General features: G+C 46.5%; 1 protein-coding gene across 1 annotated transcript in view; it reads left to right on the top strand.

The window, feature by feature from the left end:
* The window catches only part of Lmnb1 (lamin B1), a 38,228-nt gene that overhangs the window by 5,081 nt on the left and 11,061 nt on the right, over positions 1-22,086 (top strand). The window contains exons 2-6 of the mRNA XM_042674594.1: positions 10,846-11,002; positions 11,341-11,466; positions 14,744-14,914; positions 16,372-16,497; positions 20,365-20,585. Of these exons, the coding sequence (XP_042530528.1) occupies positions 10,846-11,002; positions 11,341-11,466; positions 14,744-14,914; positions 16,372-16,497; positions 20,365-20,585 (801 nt within the window). The remainder of the gene's footprint in view (positions 1-10,845; positions 11,003-11,340; positions 11,467-14,743; positions 14,915-16,371; positions 16,498-20,364; positions 20,586-22,086) is intronic.

Below are 22,086 nucleotides of genomic sequence, written 5' to 3'. Positions count from 1 at the left end.
TGTGGCTCAAGTAGTAGAGCTACAGGCTGGAGCAGGAAAAGCTGAGAGATAATGTCCAGGCCCTGAGTGTTCAAGCACCCATACGCATGTGTGTGTCGGTGTGTCCCCGTGTGTGTCCAATGGGAGTATCAAACCTGGTGTCAAAGTCTAGGAAACAAGCCCCAAGCCATTCAACTGCAGGGCATTTCCGACTCCTGCTTTCAAAGGGTGCCTGGGAGCGTGTCTTTTAGGGTTTAACTTCAAGAGTATGACTAGGTAGTTCTGGTGAACTCAAGATCCAAAGAAGCTGATGTAGAATGGAAGATCCATTACTGTAAAACATGCTGCACGTGTCTGCTGACTGCGTGGTTGATAGCACCCTGTCTCACTGAAGGATGGAGGCTAGTAATTTCTAGAGGCCAAAGAGGACCATGTTTGTGCAGAAGCTTTCTGGCTGACAGGATGGGGTTATTTCTTAAGAGTTCCCTAATCTGGTTACATATTAACTAATGACTGGTAAGGGTGATACAGTTTTATCAATATTTGATGCTGTCAGCAATGGAAGATTTGTCCTTTTGGGAGTTATTTACCTTTTTTCTTGGAATTCTTTCTGGTTCTTGATAATTATTATTTATGTTGGTAACATAAAAAGAGTAAAAAGATTCTACACTCAAATCACGGTCTTAGGTTGATTCTAATGGTTTTGTTTAGGACTGAAAAATGAAGTTTTCCTTAGCTAATCTGCCTGATTTTTTCCCCCTTTTTTCTTTTTCTTTTCTTTTTTTTCTTTTGTGCTGAGGCTTGAACTAAGGAGCTGGGTATTGTCTTTCAGTTTTTTTCCCTCAGGGCTGGTGCTGTACCACTTTTGGCTTTCTGCTGGTTAGTTGGGGATAAGAGTTTCACAGGCTTTCTTGCCCAGGCTAGCTTTGAACTATGATCCTCAGATCTCAGCCTTCTGAGTAGCTAGGATTACAGACATGAGCCACCAGTGCTTGGCTAGGTGGATTGGATTTTGGACTTAATTTGGGTCCCCTAGCAGAATGCTTGCTCTTGGGGCCTTGTGCGTGTTCAGGTGACACTGCTAGTTGTGGCATGCTTTCAGCTTTGCTCTCTGCTTGCTTTGGAGGTGGAGTTTGAACTTTTCCATCCTGGGTGGCCTTGAGGTGTGATCCTCCTGGTCTCGACTTCCTGGGTCACTGACATTACAGGTGTGCACCATGCTGCGCGCTTGGCTATTCATCTGGGTGATAGATAATAGAATTTTATTACTTTTACTCCTAGAAAGGGTCCTGTGTGTATGTGTGTATATGTGTATGTGTTGTATGAGTGCATTGTGTGTATGTGTGTGCAGGCATGCATGTGTGTTGTGTGTATGTTTTGTGTATGTGTGGTGTTTGTGTGTTGTGTGTTTTGTATGTATCTGGTGTGTGTCTGCATGTGTATGTTTTATGTGTGTGTTTTGTGTGTGTGTTGGTACTGAGCTTGAATTGTGTGTATGTGCGTGCAGGCATGCATGTGTGCTGTGTGTATGTTTTGTGTATGTGTGGTGTTTGTGTGTTGTGTGTTTTGTATGAATCTGTGGTGTGTGTCTGCATGTGTATGTGTTTTGTGTGTGTGTGTGTGTGTGTGTGTGTGGGTACTGAGCTTGAATTCAGGCTCTCTTACTCTTGTTTTTTGTTTTTTTGCTCAAAGCTGGTGTTCTATCATTTAAGCCACTCGCCCACTTCTGGCTTCACTGGTTAACTGGTTTTATCTACCTGAGCTGGCTTTGAACTGCCATCCAAAGATCTCAGCTCGGGTTACAAGCCTGAGCCTCCAGTGCCCCGCTACAGGCAGTCTTAGATCGCCTCGCCTAACCAGCTCCTCTCGTGGGTAAGAGAGGGGGCTGGGGACATTGAAGTCTTCCTATTGTGGCCCAGATCGGGGACATGTGTTTGGCGCCAGGCCTCATGGCAGATGCCCTCTTGTGAGCCTCTGCTTGCCTGCTGCTGAGGAAGCGAGCCGGCCACGCGCCGCGGCCGCATGTTCTGCAGACAGAGCCCTCTGCTGTCTGTGCCTGGGACTGGAAAGCGTGGCTGGACAGTGTTGGGCCCCGTGGGGCGCTGTTTTTGAGATGTGGTCGATAGCGCGCTGGAGGTGATGCGGGGTTGTCACAGGGGTCCCGGGGATGGCCTTGGCTGATGACGACCGGCTGTAGGTGAGCCACCGAGATTTCTTTCATCTGAACTTCTCACCAACGACGCTCCCTCTCTCTCTGTGCCTCAATAATTCAGAAGAAACTGATACCACGGTGTAAATCTTTCATGCGCATGGCGGAGTTGGCTTTTGCTCTTTAGCCAGGACTCGCTTGCGGCTCTAAGCCACACGTCCAGGCAGATGCTGGGGCCTCAGGGAGGCCGCCCGCGCTGCTCCTTCCTAACCAGCTGCCCTCCGCTGCAGGGCTGCACCTGGAGGCTGCTGCCCCAGCCGAGCCGTGGCTGGGGAGGAGCACTTTTCACCGGAGCACAGCGGGGCAGAGGACTGCGAGGGGACAGTCCCTGGGACCAGGACCATGTCTGTGTGAGACCCGGTCTCGGAACAAACCCGGAGAAAACCCGACTTGAACTCGCTGTTTATTCACAGAAAACATCGGCTAGAAGACCAGGATGCTTTAAAAACCCTTTAAGACCCTGTGCAGAAGTGGGATCAGTTCACTCCTTTGGTGTAGAACATTTGGTTTGCTTCTAGGTTAACCCTTAAAATCTTCACTATTACCTATTAGCGTGGTGGCCATATAATTTAGCATGCGAATTGGGTTACATTTGTATGGAAGAGGGCAGTTCATCTCTGCAGAGATAGCTGGCGTATGAGGAAATGGTCTTGAGCAAATCAGCTGTCCTGTAGCCTCTGTTCCACACTGCGCATGCGCACGTGTGTTTGTGTTTGCTGGCTCCAGCCCACACCTGCATGTGGTGTCACCCACGCTGGGACTTGTCTCCTATCTGTCATGTTATTCTCCTTCCTTTCCTCCCTCCCTCTGGGGCTTCAGCTGCCTCATGCCTTTCTTTCAGCTGGTGCTCTGCCACTTGAGTCACATCTCTAGGCCAGCTTTTTGCTATTTAGATGAAGATGAAGAAAAGTCTGGCTTTTCTGCCCAGGCTGGCCTTGAAGTACAGTTCTGTAGATCTCAGCTTCCTAAGGAGCTACAATTGCAGATGTGAGCTACCAACCAGTCTTTATTCAGCCCCCTTTTGCCCCTACGGGGTTTCTTGTGTCTGGATTTTATCATATTGGGGTCGCTCTGTCTCATTGCTTCAGAGAAGTACTCTTTGACTAATGGGATTCAGACATTTCGATGTATACCGTGAGAAAAAGTAACACATCATCCATCTGTAGCAATGTATATGTGTGTGTAATTTAACACAGTCTGTAACTAACAGTGTGTGTGTGTGTGTGTGAGAGAGAGAGATTTAAGGACTCGAGTTCTTCACATTTTGAAAAAAAAAAACACCAAAATATTTTGAAAAATGTGCATCTGCTAGACCTACACAGCCTTCTTCCTTGCCTTTGTTCACCAAGTGTAGAAAGACTCCCTGTTAGGAGTAGGGGGGCCTTTCAAGTATGGAGGAGGAGGGGTGGAGCTTCTTCCCAGATGGGCTGTGATTTCATTGGAGCCCTTGGAGCGCCTGGTCCCATCCCTGACGCCCACTGCAGGTGACTGTGACTAGAGCTTGCACACACTTCCATGTGCGTTCTGCTAGTAAATCCTAATTGCAGGGAGCCAGGAGAGGAAGAGCAAGGAGGAATTGGCAGTGTAGCTTGCACCCCTGTGCCCAGGGCTCCGACACCTGTCTTTGCCATGGTAGCCAGTCTTCTGGTTGTGTGTGCACAACTCTGCTGCTGTGTCTAGAGTTGGAGTTCCTGCGAGCCAGCACTTCTACTCGGCCGCGTGTGTGTGTTTGTCTCCCAGCCGCTCTAGCCCTGAACTGACCCAGAGCTGTCCTTGAGTCCCCTCCCAGGCATCTGTCACTGTTGACTCCCGGTGTGCAGTTGCAGCTGTGTAGGTGTTAGTGCTCTGGAATTCTGAGTGTGCGCAGGAGGCAAGTGTGTTCATGAACACACTAGCAGAAACACGGATCATGGTATTAGCATAATTCTCACCAGACCTCAGCGGTATGTCATCAGATTTTCTTCTCTGTCTTATCTCTAGTGACCTGTGAAATTAGTACCCCCAGTTCTATAATTACGTAGAGCCCGTTAAAACACCAAGCCATGTAGAAGTATTAGATTTCTTGTCAGTTTGTCTACGGGAGGATTGTGGGTTTAGTCTAGCTGTACTACAGCAGAAACAGGGCTGTAGCTTAAGTGGTAGAGCACCTGCCAAGAAAGTACAGGGCTCGTTCAAAGCCCAGTGCTCTGAAAAAGTAAAACAACACAAAACAGGCAAGCAGACAAGAACGGCTTCCAGAGCCTCGTGCCTTCCCCAGGCCAGGTGATTGGGAAAGCTGACAGAGGCATTGCAGATTTTCAAGTGTTGGATCAGGATGTTCTACCTGTAAAACCCATGCAAATATTCTAAAATCTGAAAAAGCGTGAACTAGGAAATGCCCATCATCCAATGTTGTACTAGTAAGCTAGAGCCACAGATACTCGGAAGGAGTCCATGCTTGTCGTCAGGTGGAGTTTATTGTGGGGATGCAGGCTGCCCGTGTGTGAGCGCTATGCGCTGCGTTCAGGGCGAGGACACAGCATGTCATGCTGGAACATTCAGGAAAGGCATCGGGAGTGCACTTGCCCTCCGTGACAAAAACCTTCAAACCAGGGAGAGAGAGAACAGTTACTGAGGACAGTCTGGACCGTTTACTCCACTAACTTACGGGGAAAGGTCAAAGTGTTCTCCCTAATACTAGGAATAAAACAAATGTGTCTGTATGCCAACAGAAGTTTTTGCTAAGAATGAGGCAAGAAAAATAAAGTCAAAGGCATTCAGATTGGAAAGGAAGGCATTGCAGGTAATGTGATCTTGCATATAGAAGATCATAAGGAATCCTTCAGAATGAGCTAATAAGTCAGCTCAGCAAGGTTATAGAATACAAGCTTAAAAAATGTTATTTAAAGAACTTGATTTTTTAGCCTAGGCTGGTATGAAACTCACAATCCTCTTAGCTTAGCATCTTGAATGTTGACATTACAAGTGTGGGCCACCATGCTTGGCTTCACTTGTATTTAAATCAAGCAGTGAACAGCCTAAAAGAAGTTGGCAAACAACTTATAGTAAAAAAAGAATCAAATGCTTGGGACAAAATTTTATAGAAATAGAAGATTTACGTATTGGAAAATTGTAAAACATGGTTGAAAAATTAGAGAAGACTTCGCTAAGTGGAAATACTTCACATTCATACATTGGAAGATATTAAGTGTCAGTTCTCTTAAGTTGTCCTATAGATTCAGTGTTCTCTCATCAGATTTCTTGGATGTATTTTGAATAGAAAGGGGCAAGCTCACTCTTGCAGTTCACAGAGAAATGCATCAAAGCAGAATAGCCCAAAATTGCCAAATAGTCTTAACCAAGAACAAAGCTGAAAGATTAGCCTTTTCATAATTTAAAACTATCCTAAGTGTGGCACTGGCCAAAGGATAGGAAAGTTCAGGTTATGGCTACTTTGCTCGTCAATAGACAAATTGCTGCAAGGCCAGGAAGGTAGCCCTTGATACTCTATACTGCTAATGGACGAGTTTTGTGAGACAGCCTAATTTGCATCTAGAATCCTAGCTGCAAGAGAGTCAGAAAATGTATTTTTTCAAAAGCTTTCCTGGTGTATGAAAGCATAATGAGAAGGGTGGAATAGACATTGGGTAAACTGGTCCTGCAAAAGGCTGGGATGTGGCACAAGAGGCAAGTGCATGGCTCCGAGTTCACACTCAAGTACTGAGACTAATAAGAACTCACCTCATTGTACATCTCCCCTCCCCCCCACCCCCCCGCCCTGTGATTTTGGTGTTTTTAGGTGATGTCAGGTTTGAAATTCTGCTTTATTCTCTCTAGAGAATAAATATTTCATGCTCTGCCATAGTGGGTGGGGACCACAGCCCAGGGACAAGGAGCTTTCTGGGGATAGTCTTTGTTTCACACATAGATTCTCCATTAGCCTGTCACCTTCCGTGTAGGTGACTTCCTTTTCAAGATAGCCCTGTGTGTGACTTTGAATTCACTCATCCAGAAGTCGCTGTTTCAGTTGGGTTTTGGGACAGGGTGACAGTCTAATCATTGTGTAAGGTGCCATTTTTTGCCCAGAAATCACATCTTGTCTTCTTGAACCACTGTGTATGCTTTCCTCTCTTGGTGTGTCAGGGAAGTCCCTGACAAGTCTGGCTTGGTAATTTGCAGTGTTGCATGATACTATTCACTTGTTAGCGTGGACTCTAAGCCCAGGGCTAGGCCACAGTTTGTTTCCCGCCACTCTAGGCTCCCCAGGGTGAGCCACAGAGCCATGGATGCCCAGTTCTTTGGGAGGCTCTTTTCCTGTGATATTGACTTATACACGATGTGTGGAAGAACAGTGGAATTACAAGTGATGTCATAATTACTGAAGAAAATGTGGGTTTGGAAAGTGGTGTTTTTGGTGTGAAGGCGGCTGTTGGAATTAATGACGGGTATAAAAGCATTCTCTTCCTAACCACGTTATAAAACATGCTCACTCTTCCCTTCCCCTTCTCCACTTCTTATTGTGATGTTTTTTTCTTCAAAGAACTCATTACCTACCCTTGACACATACATATTTGTGCACCATGTGACTTCCCACAGTAAGGTGCCTCCACTGGATGTTGTGCATCCTAGACCAGTACCTGACACCTGCAGGTGGGTGACAGAATCGTATTGCTCCGTGTGTGTGTGTGTGTGAGTGTGTGTGTGTGTGAGTGTGTGTGAGTGTGTGTGTGTGTGAGTGTGAGTGGTGTCAGTTCTGCAAGTTTCTGTGCGTGCACTGTGCTGATAGCTACCCCTGGACTGTGCATGTCATATTTAATAAGTGGAAAACCAGTGAGCAGCTTAGGAACCAGTGTTCACCACTGCTGGCCTCCATCCAGTGTTCACCACTGCTGGCCTCCATGCGCCCTGGGTGCGGGCAGCTCCTCTGCTCTGCCACTCTTTGATTCATGGCTCTTATCTGATGGTGACTTGGATGCAATCTTAATGTTTTCATGATTCATTCAGCCTTCGAAATGGGCAGTGGGTAGAGAAGGCATCTGGGAATGTGGATTGCAGAGATTATAGAGGTATTCTTACAGTTGGTTGTAAAGATATGCTACTTTATGCAGGATGAAAAAGAACAGGATGGAGTCTGGCACCAGTAGCTCACACCTGTAATCCTAGCTACTGAGGAGGCTGAGATCTGAGGATCATGCTTTGAAGCCAGCCTGAGCAGAAAAGTCTGTGAGACTCTGACCTCCAATTAGCCATTATTTGGAGAGAAAATTCTCACAGACTTTCCCGACCCACTGGCTTTGAGCCATGATTCTCAGGTCTCAGCCTCCTGAGTAGCTGGGATTATGGGTGTGAGCCACTGTACACCGCTGGCTGACTTCGTACTTGTCGAGTGGGCCTCAGATCTTTCAGGGCCACTTGGTCTTGGCGAATCTGGTTATTTTGGGTTTTACTAGATGGTGTGTCTTCTCATGATTTATTAGTTCTGGTTCTCACTGTCACCTGTGTGGTTGATTTCCACAGTTCAGATTGTGAGTGGGAGGAAATCTGACCGGCTGTTCTGAGACCCATTGGCTTCTATCAGATATTACACCAGTTAGGTGTGAGCACAACTGTTAGGGGTGTGGTTGGAATACAGTTCCTCAAGACAAACATGGTGGTTTGGCTGGTGTCCAGGTCCTCTCTTTGTGGACCTGCTCAGACGTTTTATCTGCATAAGCGTATGTCTATGTTGTCGGCAGTTCTTTTTTCAGGAGGCAGTTCAAGAAACGATTACTATTAAAATTTCTTTTGGACAGTCTATAACTACAACTTCCTCATCCCCTCCCTCCCACCCTCCCTCCCTCTTCCTTCTCTCATCTCCCTTTTCCTCCTTCCTCTTCCTTCCCTCTTCTTCCTCCTCCTTGATTATTAGAACTTTCTAATGATCATGTTTTTAAAACTTGTTAATAGTTTTTGTGGGAAGTGGGACTACTTCTGTGTCAGTGGGAAAATGCTGATGTTTAAAAGGTAGAGTGTGTTACTGCTTGGGCTGGATGTGTAAGTTAGAAGTTCCTTGCACTTGTAACAACATTTCCAACTTTGGATTTGTGTCTGTTTTAAATGCTCAGAATGTGAAAGTTGAAACTTCAAGAAAGCATACATCACAAGGCAGTTACACTGTTGTAGGATAGCAGTATTTTATGCGTCACAGGGCAGTTACACTGTTGTTGGATAGCAGTATTTTATGCGTCACAGGGCAGTTACACTGTGGTTGGATAGCAGTATTTTATGTGACTCTGAATTTGATGGGGAGTAACACAGGCTCAGCAGTTCCGCAGTGGCACAGAGAAGCTTCAGTCAGTTTTGGTCACTAAGGCCATCCTCCCGTTAGCCCTGCGCTCTTCAGCTTGCTTGGTTTGGGGTTTGTGGATATACCATCAGCATACCACAGTCATCTAGGTGTCCAGCCTTTGATTAAGTTTGAGGCTCCTGGGTTCTATGTACTGTACAGGATGTTCACTGGACAGTGACTTACCTGCGTGGATTACACACTAGGCCACTGTAACTAAACACAAGAATGATGCTACAGAAAATAAGCTCATTTTTCCAAATTGCTGCATCTAGCCTTGTTACACCTTAGCAGTGGGTGGCGCACCAGCCCCTGAGGGCACAGCTTCTCTCCTGATGGGAAGAAGTGCGTGAAGCTGCGACGTAGCTGTGGTGGTGTATGTAGTTGAGGGTTTTTTGCGACGTAGTTGTGGTGGTGTAGTTGAGGGTTTTTGCGACGTAGTTGTGGTGGTGTAGTTGAGGGTTTTTTTGTCACTTGCTTTTGTAAGCATCGTAATATGCTACAGAATGTGACTATTTTAAATTGTGTGGACTGAGGTAGTAATGCTGATTTTTTTTTTGGGGGGGGGGGGGGCTTGAACTTAGGGCCTGGGTGCTGTCCCTGAGCCTCTTTGTGCTCAAGCACTCTACCACTTGAGCCACAGCACCAATTCTGGTTTTTGAGTGGTTCATTGGAGATAAGAGTCCCATGGGAACTTTTCTGCCCAGGTCAGCTTCGAACTGCAATCCTCAGATCTCAGCCTTGTTTAGCCAGGATTGCAGTAGGCACGAGCCACCAGTGTTTTAGAGTAGATGAAGTAGCGGCTCTTTTCACCAGATCTCCTTTTTCCTGTAGAAACGTAACATTTGAAGAAACTAAGCATTTAGCCTGAACATTATTATTAATTTTTTATCGGTCCTGGGGCTTGAACTCTGACCTTGGGAACTGTCTTGGGCTCCTTTTGCTCAAAGCTAGCTACCAATTTAGCCACAGTGCCACCTCCGGCCTTTTCTGAGTCTGACGGACTTTCCTGCCTGGGATGGCCAAGATGATCCTCAGATCTCAGCCTCCTTTGTAGCTAGGACAGGCATGAGACACCGTGACTGCTAGCTGTAAATTATAATTGCATGAGCCTTTAAACTTTTCACTATTGGTTTTTGTGTGCTGGTGTAATCTCAGCGCCTTGTGCGGTTTTTGCTCAAACCTTGCTAGATGCACATCTCTACCTTCAGCTTTTCTTTCTGGCCATTAATGGGAGTCCCACAGTCAGATTTTTCTATCCAGCCTAGCTTCAAACCTCAAGCTTCAGTCAGGTCTCAGACTTCTGAGTAGCTAGAATTACGGATGTGTACCACTAGTACCCAACTAGATCCTTCCTTCCTTCCTTCCTTCCTTCCTTCCTTCCTTCCTTCCTTCCTTCCTTCCTTCCTTCCTTCCTTCCTTCCTTCCTTCCTTCCTTCCTTCCTTCCTTCCTTCCTTCCTTCCTTCCTTCCTTCCTTCCTTCCTTCCTTCCTTCCTTCCTTCCTTCCTTCCTTCCTTCCTTCCTTCCCTTTTTTCAGGTCTGGTCGTGGGGCCTGAACTCTGGGCCTGGGCGCTGTCCCTCAGCTCTTCAGCTCAAGGCTAGCACTCTTACCACTTGAGCCACAGCGCCACTTCCGGCTTTTTTCTTTTCGCTTATGTGGTGCTGAGGAATCAAACCCAGGGCCTCAGGCATGCAAGGCAAGCGCTCTCCCACTGAGCCACCTTCCCAGCCCATTTTTCTTTGTTCTTAAGCCTATACTCCGCCGTTTGAACCACAGCCTTACTTCTGGCTTTTTTTGGTGGTTATCAGAGGTGAGAGTCATACAGACTTTTCTGCTTTGGGTGGCATTGAACTGCTGTCTTCAGATCTAGTTTCCTGAAAAGCTAGGATCACAGGTGTGAGCCACCAGCGTCTCAGCTTCTTAGGAAATTGTTAATGTGACTTTTCAGACTCCCTATTTAATCTCATTTTAAGTATGTTGACTTAGGTCTATACATCTTGGTTTATAGTATATATTGTACTGAAATAAACTTGAACTTTTCAAAAAATATTTTTTCTAGTGTGCCTCTTAGTTGAGCAAAAGAGAAATATATAGAATAAAGGAAGAGTGTTAGAATGAGGAAAACCTAAATGTGTTCTCATTTAGAGACAAGCAGGGCTCTGGGCCTCTTGTCCAGTGCTTTCCATCTACCCAGAGTCCGCAGCAATCACCTCACGTGGGAAAACCACACACACCGACTCTACATCCCGCGCTCGTGCATTGCCTTCTCAGTCCAGGAGGTTTAGACAGCCCCGAGGAGACCCTGAGTCAGGGGGAGAATTTGATGTCTGTTTCTTTCAAATGCTTTACAGTTATGCAAAGAAAGAATCCGATCTTAATGGAGCCCAGATCAAGCTTCGGGAATATGAAGCGGCTCTGAACTCCAAAGACGCAGCTCTGGCTACTGCCCTCGGCGACAAGAAGAGTTTAGAGGGCGACGTGGAGGACCTGAAGGACCAGGTTGCCCAGGTAGAGAGCAGCGCTCCTGAGCGGCGGTGGACGGGGCTGTGGGCATCAGTCTTGATGGATTGATGGATTGCTTTTTCCATGTATTATTTTATCGTTTGGAATTTTGTTTGGTGGCTGGCCTGCAGAAAAGTCTTGAGAGAGTGACACTCAGCGTGATGCTCTCCCAGCAAAGAGCCTTCCTCTGGGAATCACGCACATCTTGCCTCTCTGTGTGCTGTCATTCTGCCCCTTGCTCTCAAAGCAGATGAGAGACGGGAAAGATGGCATGATGCAGGACAGGTCATTCACTAGATCACTCGATTCAAAAGGGTTTCTCACAGTTCTTTTTCCTGTAACAGCTGGAGGCCTCCTTAGCGGCTGCCAAGAAACAGTTAGCAGAAGAGACTTTACTCAAAGTGGACCTGGAGAACCGCTGCCAGAGCCTCACCGAGGACCTGGAGTTCCGGAAAAACATGTATGAAGAGGTAACTGTGTGTAATTGTACTTCTCAAAGGAAAAAGTGTACAGTTTATACACATGTATTTCCTGATTTTCCCACAGATCGGTATTAGGCGGAGAGATGGTCATTTGGGGGATAGGTGAAATTGTTCAGGTGAAGCTGAACTTGGGCTAAAAGGTTGTGTCCAGGAGCTCAGTCTGTTCTGATGGGCAGAGTTCACTCTCCTGAGCAGCAGCTGGGCCGTCCACAGCTGTAGGGTCAGCAGCTGTGGGTTGTCTTTTGTGGCCCCACACTTTCTTCCACAGGTTTTCCTCACGTCAGTGTTTTCGAGGGGCAGGCGTGTGAGCGTGTTGACTGTGGCTGTGGCGTGCATCAGCTGCAGGTCGCGACCGAGACGCGCCTCAGCCCAGCAGGGAAGATGCTTCCCCGCTCATTCCCAGTGACCATGTGTTGTGTCCACAGGGCTGCTCACCATGTGCCGAACTCAGGAGCGAGCCCAAGCCCAAGACCAAACTGGGTCACAGTGGTCAACCCAGATGCATTGTCGGGAAAGGATTATGTTAGGGGCAGATACCCAGGGGCTAAAACTTTTTGGAGCATTCTTTTTTGTTGTTGTTGTTGATCATGGGGCTTGAACTCTGGGCCTGGGCGCTCAAGGCAAGCGCTCTACCACTTGAGCCACAGCACCACTTCTGGTTTTCTGAGTGGTTTATGGGAGATAAGGGTCTCACAGCTTTTCCTGCCCGGGCTAGCTTTGAATTGTGATCCTCAGATCTCAACCTCCTGAGTGGTTAGGATTACAGGCATGAGCCACCAGCGCTCAGCTTAGAGCATTCTTAAAGTCTGGCCACTCAAAGCATTTATTCATGTATGTGTAAAATGTAGACAGCATTTGCAATCCCTTTATTGCTGCGGTCAGGGGGGCGACAATGCAAATGTTGCCAAATGGTGTGCAGAATAAAATTGAAGAAAGCAACACGTATTTCCCCTAAATTGAAGCCAGTGGACATGAACCCAGGGTAGAGAATGAGCATTAAATACCAAATGCTTTTAGAAGTTGTATTCTTTTCAGAAGAGTGACTAATGATAATTTAAAATTAACTGGAGAAAAATACTAGAAATCTGTTGTTTTGTAGCAACAATAGTAAGATCAAGTAGGTATTGTGGTCCCAAGTACACCAGACAGATGGGAAGATCCTGGGCAGCTCTGGTGTCGGTTTCTCGTTTAAAATGAAATACCAGCAGGACCAGTCTTCCCTCCACGGAGTAGAGAGAAATCAAAGGAAAAACCCAATAATTGTGTTGGCTTTATCTATAAAAGCAGAGACTTTCATGACATGGACTTAACATTTTTTGTTTGGTTTTGTTAAACTTGGCCTTGATCTGTCATTACATTGATGGTAATTGGCTACCAAGAATAGTTTTTTTCTTTGTAGATCACTGGTTCTTCCTGAACTAATCATGACTGAAAAATGGCATCATTAATGTAATTTAATATTTTTGGAATATCTGGAAATTATCTTTTTTAATTTTTTTATTGTGAAAATACTGTACAGAGGGGTTACAATTACACGGGCAAGATAATGAGTACATTTCTTATCAAGCATTGTAGCCTCCTCCTTTGTTTCCCCTTCCCATCCCTTCCCATCCTTCCCCTGCCCCCCCAACCAATCCTCCCCGCTACCCGCCCCCCCCCCCCAAAGTTGTAAAGTTCATTTTTCGACATAACGACTTGTACATCTCATTGTTGCAATGGGTCCACCTGTATCCCTCTTAAAGTCATCTTTTAATCTTTTTAAGGTTTTTAATGTTGAAAATGAGTTTTCGATTCTGTTCTTTGAGTGCTGGGGGCCTGCTAGCCTAGCAAGCACCAAGCCCTGGGCGATGTATGTAGATGGAGATATGTGTGTATGTATTTTTCTCTTTTTTTTCTCCTATGTTGAAGACACTTCAAGAAACACATTTAGTTTCCTTAGGAATAATGAAGTGGTAAAGTAGAGAGAAATTCTAAGAGCAAGGGAAATAGACAAAGGGCACTATTGTGTTCTCTTTGTTGAGCTAACCCTTTTATTTGTATTTTTTTTTTTTTTTTTTATTTTGGTCGGTTGTGGGGCTTGAACTCTGGGCTTGGGCGCTGTCCCTGCACTCTTCAGCTCAAGGCAAGCGCTCTACCGCTTGAGCCACAGCGCCACTTCCAGTTTTCTGAGTGGTTTATTGGAGATAGGAGTCTCACGGACTTTCCTGCCCTGGGCTGGCTTTGAACCGAAATCCTCAGATCTCAGCCTCCTGAGTAGCTAGGATTACAGCCCTGAGCCACCTGCACCTGGCTTGCATGTTTTTATAGTGGAATTGTTATCTGACTTATCATCTCTCGGTACTTGATGGCAGAACTGGGATTTGAACTGTTTTTCTGGTTTTGCTAATCCTTTTATTATATTTCACTTTAATTATATAAATAGACAGAAAAACAAATGGGCCAAAATAAGCAAGTAGGGTGTGTGGGGGGGGTACCTCAGTGCCGGAGTACCTCACGTGTAAGGCCATGGGGGGCTGTTTGCAGTGCTGTATAAGAAAGAAAGTTGCACAAATAGCAACCTTAGTGAGTTATACTTCCCTCTTGTGGCTTTTAGAATTATTGCCATCAAAGACAAAGCTCTTTTTTTTTTTTTTTTTTGGGTCCAGTCGTGGGGCCTGAACTCTGGGCCTGGGTGCTGTCCCTCAGCTCTTCAGCTCAAGGCTAGCGCTCTACCACTTGAGCCACAGCGCCACTTCTGGCTTTTTTCTTTTTGCTTATGTGGTGCTGAGGAATCGAACCCAGGGCCTCACGCATGCAAGGCAAGCGCTCTACCACTGAGCCACCTTCCCAGCCCAAGAAGGTAGTTTTATTGCACTTAAATCTTGACTGGGAGATGTTCTCGTGGTAAGTTTCGCTTTCCATGTGCATTTTTTCCCCAAGGTCTCCCTTAGGAGACCTAGAAAAAACGATCAGCCCTGTTGTTTAATGGAGTACTGTACTAAGCTGTCCATGATTGTGTGACAGTGATTTCATCATCCGGGCCATTCTTGGCCTTGGAGAGTAGAACAGCTCTGAGACTCCTGAGAAGGAGTGGACAGTTCCTTGGAGTTGGAGTATTGTCACTTATGTCCCTTCCTGAGCGCCAAGGGCAGCAGAGTATGGGAGTGTGTTCATGTGCCTGGCCCGGGGCGGGGCGGCACAGACTCCCCAGGCTGGCCCCGAGTCCCTCGCTCATGCCCGGGGTGCCATGCCGAGTAACTTGGTTTGTGTCGTTTTTGTCCCCCAGGAGATCAATGAGACCAGGAAGAAGCACGAGACACGCTTGGTCGAGGTGGATTCAGGGCGTCAGATTGAGTATGAGTACAAGCTGGCGCAAGCCCTGCATGAGATGAGGGAGCAGCACGACGCGCAAGTGCGGCTGTACAAGGAGGAGCTGGAGCAGACCTACCACGCCAAGGTGAGCACCAGGCCCAGCGGGCGCCGGCCAGAGCGGGCGCCGGCCAGAGCGCGCGCCGGCCAGAGCGCGCGCCCTCCACCTGGGCGGGCGGCGCAGGCCAGAGCGCGCGCCGGCCAGAGCGAGCGCCCTCCACCTGGGTGGGCGCCGGCCAGAGCGGGCGCCGGCCAGAGCGGGCGCCCTCCACCTGGGCGGGCGGGGCCGGGACGCACCTGCTGTGGCTCTAGTCTCACACTCTCCACGCGTGCAGAAAACAGATTGGCGATGAAATCCAGTCCCCTATATACTAAATGTGGCTAGAAAGTACTAGAAGTGAGTAGCTGCTCCAGTTTTGTTACACATAAGAGTTGGTTCTTTTGTCTCCTGGGTCATGGGTGTCTTTGATAGTGGCTGATCCCACGTGGTCTGCAGTGGCTTCTTCCCGTGGCAGCTGACCCCCCCCGTCCCCCCCCCTGTCCCCCCCCTGTCCCCCCCCGTCCCCCCCCCCCCCCCCGTCCCCGTCCCCCCTGCACGTGTCCTTCAGCAAAGGAACATCGCCGCACTGCTTCTCGTCTGACATCTGCAGTGGACGCAGATCGTGAACACCGCTGGGCTTCACTGCCCAGGGGCCCCGTGGAAAGTCTCTGAGAGTTCTTTTTCTGTCACTCTTAAGCCATTTATGAAGTACTACAGAAACATCCCACTTGTGCTAGCTGAGCATTTAAGGTTGGGAGATGATTTTATTCCTAAAGATGTTAAATATTATGTAGGTGAGTTAAAGAGGGTTTCAGCATCAGGCTTAGAAAATTAGGGTCATGGAGATACTAACAAATCATTTCCATTAAGCGGTGTTAGAGTCTTTGTGCTGGGGTTTATGAGGCAGCAATTGGCTAGTGTAAACGGAGATGCTATGGGATATTACCTTCCGCTGTCCAACCCTTAATGAGTGCTGGTATTCAGTGAGATAGCAAAGGAACTAAAGTGTGGTCTTCCCAGGTTGAAGCCTAAAAGAGAGCCAGGGAAGAAACGAAAATAAAGAGCCTCAGGCACACACGTGCGCACATGGTGGGCATCTAGAGGGATTGGGTGTCATTTATACCCAAGAGGCTATTTTTCTTCCAAATATCCTTGAAATAATCTATTCTACAAACATGGCCACAGTCAACCTTCTACTGCCTAGTTTCCTTATTAGTGTGTTTCCCTACACTACACATTAAATGTTTAGCGAATAAAGTACTGAACTAATAACCTTTGGGTAATGACCCCCATTTATTAATATCATTAAAAGTTTGTATTTGAGGCAGTGAGTGGAAAAGGTCGATTTAGGGAAACCCAAAGCACGTCAGCAAACTTGCTTTTCCTGTGTTTCATCAGCCGGTTACCAGCAGGACATGAGTTTGAAATGTTGAGGTAAGTCGTGCTTCCTCATTTGCTAGTTCTAATTCACGAGGTGGGACTGACGGGCTCATTGCTTCTTGTAGCTTGAGAATGCCAGACTCTCCTCAGAGATGAATACTTCCACTGTCAACAGTGCCAGGGAAGAACTGATGGAAAGTCGTATGAGGATCGAGAGCCTTTCCTCTCAACTTTCAAATCTGCAGAAAGAGGTAAGCAACCAGCTTCTTTTATGCCGAATTGCACTTAGCCCAGGAGTCCATCCCGCCCTGGCAATCTACTCTCTTTGCCTGCCTGCTTTCATTACTGTGTTCATTACCTAAGAGGAGGCATTCTGCACTCAGCTTTCCACAGGGTTTCCATCTGCTTTGTATAAGCATCCTCTGAGTAGATACTGTTGCTCCTAAGGAGCAGATTGTGTGGCCCTAGGGCCCCTGCTCATGTATTTATTCACTGGACTCAGTCTAGCATCCGGGTTTTCTGTCTGCTCCACCTGCTGGCCTCATCTCTACGGAGTGCTGGTTTCACGTGTTTTTTTTTTAAATTTTAATTTTTTTTTATTGTTTATTGATAGATCCCTTCATCCACAGTGGTCTTAATTTCTCTGATTGAACAGTGTGTCTTGTTTAGTGTTCATTACTGGCAGTGGATTTGAATACTTTGATAACTGTTTTCCCCAGCTCTCAGCCCCCTGAGTGGTTAGGATAACAGTTTCTCAGGTGTGTCATCCCTTCCCTCACGCTCTCCCTGTTTTCTCCCATTACCTCCCCCCCCCCCCCCCCCCCCCCCCCAGTTGTAGAGTTCGTGTTCCACATAGTGTCTAGTGGGGACCGCTGCTGCATCTGTTCACCGTTTGGCCCTCCGTTTTCTCAAGTTCTTTTTTAATCATACCTCGGAACCAGAATGAATAAGATGTGCAAAAATGGTTGTGGGTGGTGAGATGTCTTGTGTTTTTACGCAGATGATCTTTATGGTTACATATGTGTGGTAGTTAGAGCCTTGTGAAGCGTCATGAATTCCTCTTACTAGCATGCGGTGGTGTTGCTCGTTCTAGGTGTACGTAAGTAACAAATGGCTGCCGTGCTGCCTGAGCCACAGCAGCTGCAGCGCGTCTGGTGCGCTTGGGGGCACTGTGGGCAGGTGTGGCGTGATGTGGCGTGGCCGAAGTCACTTCCCCTGGCGGTGCCAGCGTGGGGCCCGCGCGGAGCACGCACAGCCCCCGGGGACGTGCAGCCCGGGCCACTGCCTGGAAGTAGCTTCAGCTCCCGTTTTCCTTAACAGAAAATTGTGTTTAGGGATTTCACATGAGAACAAACTTCACATTATTTTACTTCCAATTAGGCTTTATGCCTTCATCTTCGCATTTTGTCATTTATTATTAGTTAAATATTTCACTAATTCTAGAACAAGACGTTCTTCTCTAAACGCAGAGTGAATCTATGAACCAATGTGACCTAAAAGATCAGTATAGAAGCTTTTACGTTGCCTGTTATGTATACTTTATTACTTGCAACCAGAGATTCTAAGTTCTTTTAGAATTAGTTGCCCTGGCAATATTTTGAAAATTTCAAATCATTGAAGTATAGTGAACAGCTTTCAAAAGATTGAAGGCGGGGAGGGCCTGGGAAGCTCAGAGGTGGTGAGTTGGGTGCTTTGCGGGTCGGGGCCGCAGGCTCTCTCTGTGCATGTTCTCTAATGGGTCTCAGCTTCCTCTGAGACCTCACTCATTGAAAAAGAGCTGGGAGTTTAGCAGCTAATTTGTTTTTCTCTGCATCATCTTAGTCCTTTTGGGCTGCTAGAGCTAAATATCACACTTGGAAGCCTGTGAAGAATAGAAATCCTTTTTACAATTAGCGAAGGCGAAGGACTAGCTGAGTGAGCGGGCAAGCACGTGAGCAATATTTGCTGATTTCTGCTTCACGGTCTCAGCGTGTGGTGTGAGAGTAGAGGTGCTCATTCTTTGAGTGCTAATTCCAGGCAAGAGGGTTTAGCTCTCTTTTCTTTTATCTAATTATTGAACAATTAATTTAAGTGTTTTTGAGGGTGGGCAGTTCTAGGGCTTGAACTCAGAGCCTCATGCTCTTGCTTGGACTTTTTGCTCAAGGCTGGTGCTCTACCACCTGAGTCTTGCTCTGCCATATGCCGCTTTTTGCTGGTTAATTGGAGATAGAGTCTCACTGACAGCCTATTCTGCTTAGGCTTCAAACCACCATCCTCAGACCTCTGAGTAGCCAGGGTGAAGGGTTGATCCTGTCCAGTCTTCTTATTGCCACAAGGGGCATGCCCCTAACACTGGTCCACTGGAAACAGAGATTAGCATGTGAGTCTGCACTATCCTAACAAACACGGTCCAGAAGAGGAGCCTCTGCTCTTAGGCTGAGTTAATGCTAACCTGACACCTCATCTCTCCATTTGATAAATTATATTCTAGTTGCTTAATCAGTTTTACTTTCCTCTAAATCTTGTTTGTTTGCTTCTTGCTTAATGCACATGGTTATACTTAGTGTGCTTATTCTTCTCAGAGTTGATCTTCATATTGCAGATAAAGGGATCAAGAGTCTTCTGTGGCCTGAGACTCCATAGCTGGGTCTCCTGGGTCTTTTCCCTATCTCTGAGGGAGAGAAAGGGAGAGAGCTTAGGGGTATCTAGCAGCCAACTCTTTAGTGACTAGAGAAGCATCCTTCTTCCACAGTGGCCTTAATTTCTCTGATTGGACAGTTTCTTGTTTTGTATTCATTATTCGCAGCAGATTTTATGGTAAAGAATGTGTTTTGATAAATATTTTCATCAGATCTCAGCTCCTGAGTAGCTCTCAGCTTAGATTTTCTTTTCCGGTATGTGAATAGACTTTGATGTCATCATTAATTTCGTCATACTGCATGTTGAGTCATAGGCATTTCCTCTTTTTGGCTACATAAGTCACGTGAACGATGTTTGTCTTAAGGTTAACAAGAAATTCAGATAGGCTTTGCAACACTGATTCTAGCAAATACTCTTAGGTGAACGTGTAGATGGGAGATGCATGTTTTGGTATTAGAAGTTCACCCCTGGATGACTGCAGAAGCTTCTGTAGTGACACTTTACAAGCATCTATCTAACGCGCTGCTGACTTGCTAACAGCTAGACTAGACACTTGCACTGAAGCTGTAATAAACCAGTATTATGTTACAGACTGTAGAGCAAAATAAAAATCTAGGCTCATTTGAAGTCATTCATAAAGTTTGAGTGTCTTGAGACAGGATCTTAGAGTGATAATCTAGTTGGATCTCTTCATTATGTTAGAAATATAGACTCTGGTTTAGGGTGTTTAGTTCCAGCTCCAGGAGAGTCCTAGGCAGCTCTGTTCTCCTGTTTGTGTAACTATGACACTTACAGTGCAACACCATACAGTGTAGCTTCAACATTGTTACTTCTTAAAGAGCTCCAGGTCTTCAAAAGTGGGACATCTCAGCTTCCCTCACCATCTCGAATAACCATGTCACTGCAAGTCCCCCTGTGGCTGTTCTTGTCTTCTGCCTCCTTGTGTGAAATAGTGAAGAAAAGGCATTTTGACTTTCGATTAGCATGGGAAATGGATTCTAGACCACAGTGTGGTTTTTGCAAATACAGTTTTGTACAGAGTCTCTGAGATTCAAGGACTTTTTCTGCTGATACTGGGGCTTAAACTCTGGGTCTGGATGCTGACCTTTAGCTTTTTACTCAAGGCTAGGGCTCTACCACTTGAGCCACACTGCCACTTCCAGTTTTCTGAGTGGTCTATTGGAGATAAGACTTTCCTGCCCCCCAGGCTGGCTTTGAGCCATGATCCTTAGATCGAAGCCTCCTGAGTAGCTAGGATTATATGTGTGAGCCACCAGCTTCCGTTTTTGTTTTGTTTTGCTTTAATATAAATTTAAATTTTTTATTCTTAAATAGTTTTGGTTTATAGTTTCATGGAATGAAGAGTTCTTGCATTTGAATGAGTTAGATTCCGTAGGGCTCTATTTGTTTTCTTGCCCAGGAAATGGTTTAAAATAGAGCTGCCTTGTGCTAATGTTGGGATGTTCCTAGAAAGTAAATGCGTGTCTTTGAATCTGAAGTCTAGAGCATGTTTGGAAAGGATTCAAGAACTGGAGGACATGCTTGCTAAAGAAAGAGACAACTCTCGGCGGATGCTGTCTGACAAAGAGCGAGAGATGGCAGAAATCAGGGAGCAGATGCAGCAGCAGCTGAATGACTATGAGCAGCTGCTGGACGTGAAGCTGGCCCTGGACATGGAAATCAGCGCCTACAGGAAGCTCCTGGAGGGCGAGGAAGAGAGGTGAGTGGCACTGAGGAGGGGCACCAGACCTTGTCTTTTTAATCACAAGGCGATGTGAAGTAGTTTGTCATTTCTGTGTAAGTAGTAGTAGAGTAGCCGATTGTGTTTGTACTCAAGTAGAAAACCGTTGAGAAAAGTCATAGTATGTGGTTGCAGTGATTAGTTTTGCTGTTGGGCAGTGCTAGGATTGGCTCTTTTCTTTCAGGTTTTAAATGTTGTGGCGACTTACTGTGCTATAGAATACCACATTTACTGAAAGAGGTATTTCAAGCCTGTTCTGTATAGGCAGGCTGGGCTTCGTTTTGCTAAGTCTTGCGTTGTTTTCTATTCCTGTGCCACATTTTCTAAGTGCTGGGATTACAGGCATGTACTACCATGCCCAACAGTATATGAACCCACTCTCAGGAAAGAGCAGCGAAGGGAATGTGATTTAGATCTTTAGAAAGCCAGTCGTATTCAGTCACGGCATCCGTTCTGAGCAGTGGCTGCACTGGGAGGCGTCTCCAGCCCCTAGCTTCTCCCTGGATGCTTACATCGCTTTTTCATAGAGGAAAGAAAAGTCAAATTATGGTTATTTTTCAAACAAAATTGATGGTGGATATCTTAGCCTAAAAAACGTGATCCTAGGGCTGGGAGAGTATCTTAGTAGAGTGCTTGCCTAGCATGCTTAAAGCCCTGGGTTCGATTCCTCAGTGCCACATATACAGAAAAAGCCAGAAGTAGTGCTGTGGCTCAAGTGGTAAAGTGCTAGTCTTGAGCAAAAGAAGCTCAGGGACAGTGCCCAGGCCCTGAGTTCAAGCCCCAGGACTGGCAAGAAAAAAAAAAAAAAGGAAAAAAGAAAAAAATGTTGTTAGGTTTTTAAAAAGAGGTAGCCGAGTAAAAACTGCACCAGCACGCACGTGGTATTCAGGTAAGGGGTAGGTTTATTCAGTAGACCTGCTGGGACCAGGCAAGGTTGGCACTCCACGTGGCTGGGAAAGGCCTGGGAAGGAGAGAGCTGGGAAAGAGAGGAAAGAGCTAGAAAAGAGCAGAGAGAGGGGTAAGAACAGTAGCACTCACGTGGTATTCGGGTAAGGGGTAGGTTTATCCAGTAGACCTGCTGGGACCAGGCAAGGTTGGCACTCCACGTGGCTGGGAAAGAGAGAGGAAAGAGCTAGAGCAGAGAGAGAGCTAGAAAAGAAGAGCAAGAGCTAGAAAAGAACAGAGCGAGAAAAAGAGAGCGTCTGGGCCTGGGCTAGGCCTTATGTAGGGTAGGGGCGGGGAAAGGTGTGGCCACATCAAATTCAGATGTGACCTCAGCGGATGCAGATGTGACCTCTTCCAGGTGTCTCAGTTGCCTAGGTAACGCAGGTACTGGGTGGAGACTTTGCTGCGAGGAGGGTGGAGTCTGCTTGCCATCCAGGAGCGGACCTTACAAATGTGACCTTGGTTAAGCTGCTTATTGGCATTGCTTAATATCTTGTTTTAGAAATGTCCGTGTAGGAGCTTAGGATTTTTTTTT

This window comes from Dipodomys spectabilis, unplaced genomic scaffold, assembly GCF_019054845.1.
Source record: "Dipodomys spectabilis isolate Male_0828 unplaced genomic scaffold, ASM1905484v1 ptg000019l, whole genome shotgun sequence".
Lineage (NCBI taxonomy): Eukaryota > Metazoa > Chordata > Mammalia > Rodentia > Heteromyidae > Dipodomys > Dipodomys spectabilis.
Note: the sequence above shows the minus strand (reverse complement) of the source record. Positions and strands in the feature narration are given on the sequence as shown.